Below are 4,477 nucleotides of genomic sequence, written 5' to 3'. Positions count from 1 at the left end.
GCTCGCGCTCGCGCCCTGCGCGCAGCCTAGCCTGCTGGGCCGGGAGGCGGAGGCGGGGCCGCCGCGCTTCCGCTTTCCCCGCCCCAGCCGGTGACCGGTTCGATCTGGCTCGGGCCACTCAGACACCTTTACAGCCACCGCCAAGGGATAAAAAGGGGTGTCTGAGGGGTGGGGGCGGGGGAGGATAGGAAAAAAAAAAGGCCCGGGAGGAAGGGCGAGATACTTGCTGCGCCCCCCCCCAACCCAAGATCTCCACATTTGAACCCCTCTCCCTTCTCGGGCCCCGGCCATCCCTCCATCCTCAGGTCAAATCAAGGTAGCTGGCGTGGGGAGCCGGGCAGGCTGGCAAACGCGCTTGGCTTCGGCGGGGAGGGGCCCGGCACCTACAGAAACCACCGACTCCTCTCATCTCCCCACCCTTCCCGCCCCAAAGGAGGCGTCTTGCGCACCCTTCCCACCCAAGTTCACCAGGAACAGGGTTTTTAACTAAAGTTGCGCCCACGGGCACTGGACACCTGTAAAGACTAGCAGGAGCCCCTGCGTGCGGCGCATCAGAGACCCGAAGCCATTCCTTCCAGGGGTCCCTGGCGCGACTAGGGGTGCGCGCCCCAGGACCCGGGCCCCGCAGGCGGGCAGGGGCGGGGCAGCAGCTCTGGAGGGACCTTTACCGGCGCACGCCGGTTCCAAGCCGGGTCGGACCAGCTCCAGCCCGCCCGCCCGCCCCACCCGCCTCGGCCCAGTCCAATCAGCGCCTGGCATCGCCTTAGCAACAGGCTAACAAACCCAGCTCCGCCCGTCGCCGGGCGCCCGGGGCGGGGCCTCGGCGACCAGGCTAGTTTGAGAGCTCCCAGTTTCTAAGTCATTGAAACTATTCCAACCTTAGGAAGGAGCTCATCCACGCGTTGCAGGGTTTTTGGGGGGCCGATCTCGTGGAGGGGTGTGCTTGTGTGTGTGCAGGGCACTTAGGTTCTTTCATCAGGAAATCATGGTGCAACGAAGGAGATTATGTTTAGGCCGTAACTCATTGTTCTACTTTTCCACCATTACAAGTCAGAACTCCTTTCATGAGCACCTTTGTTTCTTCCCACCCATTTTACTTAAAACAAAAAGGCTGCAAGGTTCTGGAGGCTCAAACAAACTCATTTGTATGCTTTCCAACAATTAACAGCATTGCCATTAGGCTCTGAATGTTTCCTATCTGTGCTAATGTTTGGAGAGAAGAACTGGAAATCGTTTCAGAATGCCAAGTACCTCTGTGTAACTGACAAACAATCCCACTAAAGTATCTTTTCCTCCCTGATATTTCAAAAAATGATGCAGTAATGCTGTAGCTCCAAGCATCCTTCATTTCTCACTCGTTCTAGTTGAATTAGTACTTCTCATCGATAGACATTTCAAATAGAATAAAGGCAAAGCGACCTCTATTCTTTCTGAAAAACTGTCGACATCTGCACTAAATACTGCATTAAAAAGGAGAAGCACAAATTACATAACCAGTTTTAACATTATATTCTTCTTGGGCTAGGAATTAAGTCATCGCCACCACCTGACGCGTGTAACCAATCTGCAGAGAGCAGAACTAGCGCCCCTCCTCACCACCCCCCAGAACTGGTCCGAAACAGGATTGAACCGCTTCTAACAAAGGGTGGAAACTTAGAAAAACAAGCTTAGAGTCTCCTATATTTTCACAATGTAGCCATTTAAACAATAGATTGGAAACCTCGGGACCCCTTCTCCCTTTGACAACGCTTTATCTTTCGTCTTGTAACCAAAAATCCAAAGCCCGTGTGCCTTAGACTTTTCAATTCCATCTGACTGCCATGGGTTTCATTGAATGCACGTTCCAAAGTTAGACATGATGCTAGGAAAGAAAATTACGGACCCTGAATGGCTGCTAAAACTGCCTTAACACTTACCAGAATGACAGATGACTAGCCTTTAAAATAAAGAATGTTTCATGTACATTTTTAAAGGAATTGGAAAGAATAGGGGAAAACACACGTGGGGTGTTGGATACCATATGTCAAAATAAGCCACGGCAGTCCTTTATCAAAGAACAATGATCAAGTCTTTTGCACGTGTAAAAAAAAAAACAACCACCAAACACATCTATTAGACTTCTTTTTAAAAAAAATGTTACCTCATTTCTGCCCTGGAGATAAAATTTAGACCCAAGGTGGTAAATATAAAAAGGAAATAAAAGCTGCTGTTGGGCTGCCGTGTGTTTTTTTTTTAAAGCATTTCATTCAACAGCCTATGAAGTGAACCGATCGGGTTGTATTTAAGTTGAATTTTTAAGTGAGGTGCAAAGCCATTACAAGTTATGGCACAGAGCAAGCCGGGCACAGGGGTGCAGTCCGCCGTCACTTTGCAGATGCCTGCATGCACTACGGCTGAACACACGACGAACGTCAAGAGAACCCCAATCTTCCCAACTTTGCTAACCTTCACCAAAGTGCTGTGCTCTGGTAGCAGTCGGCCACGTTAGGGGGGGGGGGGGGGGGGGGGGGAGGAATTGGGGAGGTGGGGAGGAGAAGGATGGTGGGGGGGAGGAGGTGAACACGTCCTTTTCTAAAGAAAACGTGTCTAATGACTTCTACCAAAAAAACTTACCTCTTTCGTGCCCAATGAGGATGTCTTTATGGTTGAAATACTCCACTTCTTCAGTGTAATTCTGGGTATAGGCAGTATTGGAGCCGGCGTTTCTAGATTCCGTCCAGCGTACTTTCGCATGTCCTCTTGCATGGATTTTAAGCGATTTTACTCTGATTTCCCCAGTAACTTCTAAATTCACCCTTCCTGAGACAGTATCCCCGCTGGAGTACACAGGGACATTACTGTCATTAAGACAGTCAAAGCTTATTGTCAAACTCTTCACCTTTCCCAGCACCATGATTATAACAAAAATCTATAAAAATAGAATGTAAGACAAAAAGGGGGGGAAAAAGTCAAGATCGCATATAAAATGTGATCTTCACCTCGCACTGATCGGTGCCTGGGCTGCTGGGTTCGCCCCCAAAAAAGAAAAGAATCTCGCAGGCAGGATCAGTGATTCCCTACAAATAGTTCATTGAGATTTCTTAAAAAGTCAGAGCAGCAGGGCGGCCGCGGCTCCGCGCTCCTGCTCGTCTCAGTGGTCTCCTTACAAAGACGGGCGGCTGGAGCCTGCCAGCTCACTTTAAGAGCAGCTTTGTGAAAAACAACCCCAGCGCGCAGGCGCACGCCGCGGCTGCTGTCCGCCCTCCCTGCGCGTGCCCGCCCGCGCCCGGCTCGCGCGCTCCCCCAGGCTCGCTCCCCGACTCGCTAGCTGGCTGGCTCGCTCGCTCCCGGGTACAGTAGGTGTGGAGCTCGGGGGAGAGAAGACACGGCGCTGTCGGGAGGCTCGACTTCTCTTTATTGTGGGCTCGGATTGGTAGGGCCGGCTACCGTAAAGCCTCGTCGTGATATCGGGAGACCCTTTACCGAGCACTCTGTAATAGCCAGAGAGAATGGTGCCGGGGGTGGGGGGAAGGGGGGGTCTGGGCGAGGAGCCGAGGCGAAACCAGCCAAGGATGAACTGCAGAGGGACCGGCTCCGAGCGTGCGGGCACGCACGTCTGCATGCACGCACGTCTGCATGCACGCCTTACCCGGCCTGCAGGCTTTTGCCCAACTGTCTTGGATGGGTGGAGGAAAAAGTGCTGTGTGAACCGAGGTGGTGGTGGTGGTGGTGGTGGTGGTGGTGGTGGTGGTGGTTGGTGCTGGGCAAAACCGGTTGGGCCAGCCGCTGGTGGCACCACCTAATCTGAAGAATTTAATAAAAGAAAATGTATCAAGAGACAGACAAGGAGTCTTGTTCACAGTCAAGAGCATTCTTGGCTTGGATGAGAAAAACAAAAACAAAATACAAAATAAATGCAGTACTTTGTAGGCTGGGTGGAAACGAACTCAAGCCAGGCCTAAGGAGTCTGGAAGAAAATCCAGTATTATTGAATGGTCAGGGACGGTGTTTCTCCTCCATTGCCCTCTCCTTCATCTCTTAGCACCAGAAACAAAACATAAAAAAATAAAAATAAAAACCACAAGAAAACAAAGCAAGTTTGGTTGATGACACTTGGGGGAAGGTTTAACCACTTCCTCCACAGAAGGAAAAGTCCTTTTTCAAGACACCACCTACGCTAGATTTGCAGGGTCTGGCATGATGATGGCTCCTGAATCCATCCATACAAGTTAAGAATAGAGGTCTCCCCTCCTCCCAAGTACTACCTTGTAAGGGACCCTATGACATGGTTGGTGGTTTAGCTGACATAATGTCTACTAAATATGGAAAAGTCTTTGTTGGAAATTTGTGATGAACACACGATGGCTTTTAGGAAGCGGAATTTGCTAAATAAATGAGACTTCATTTTGCCAAGTTTTATTCTTAATTTCCGTTTCTACTCTTCTTTTGAATGTTTTTGTTTAATAAGAAATAACCTTTGTCTCACTGAAGTTCAGAA

General features: G+C 50.3%; 1 protein-coding gene across 2 annotated transcripts in view; it reads right to left on the bottom strand.

Moving 5' to 3' along the window:
* Arrdc3 (arrestin domain containing 3) overlaps positions 1-3,128 on the bottom strand; it is a 30,058-nt gene extending 26,930 nt beyond the window's left edge. For both annotated transcript variants that reach the window (XM_013015920.1, XM_013015921.1), the window contains exon 1: positions 2,614-3,128. In XM_013015920.1, the coding sequence (XP_012871374.1) occupies positions 2,614-2,893 (280 nt within the window). In that variant the 5' untranslated portion in view covers positions 2,894-3,128. The remainder of the gene's footprint in view (positions 1-2,613) is intronic.
* Positions 3,129-4,477: the final 1,349 nt, after the last annotated feature.

The sequence above is a fragment of the Dipodomys ordii genome, unplaced genomic scaffold (genome assembly GCF_000151885.1).
Source record: "Dipodomys ordii isolate 6190 unplaced genomic scaffold, Dord_2.0 Scaffold28, whole genome shotgun sequence".
Lineage (NCBI taxonomy): Eukaryota > Metazoa > Chordata > Mammalia > Rodentia > Heteromyidae > Dipodomys > Dipodomys ordii.
Note: the sequence above shows the minus strand (reverse complement) of the source record. Positions and strands in the feature narration are given on the sequence as shown.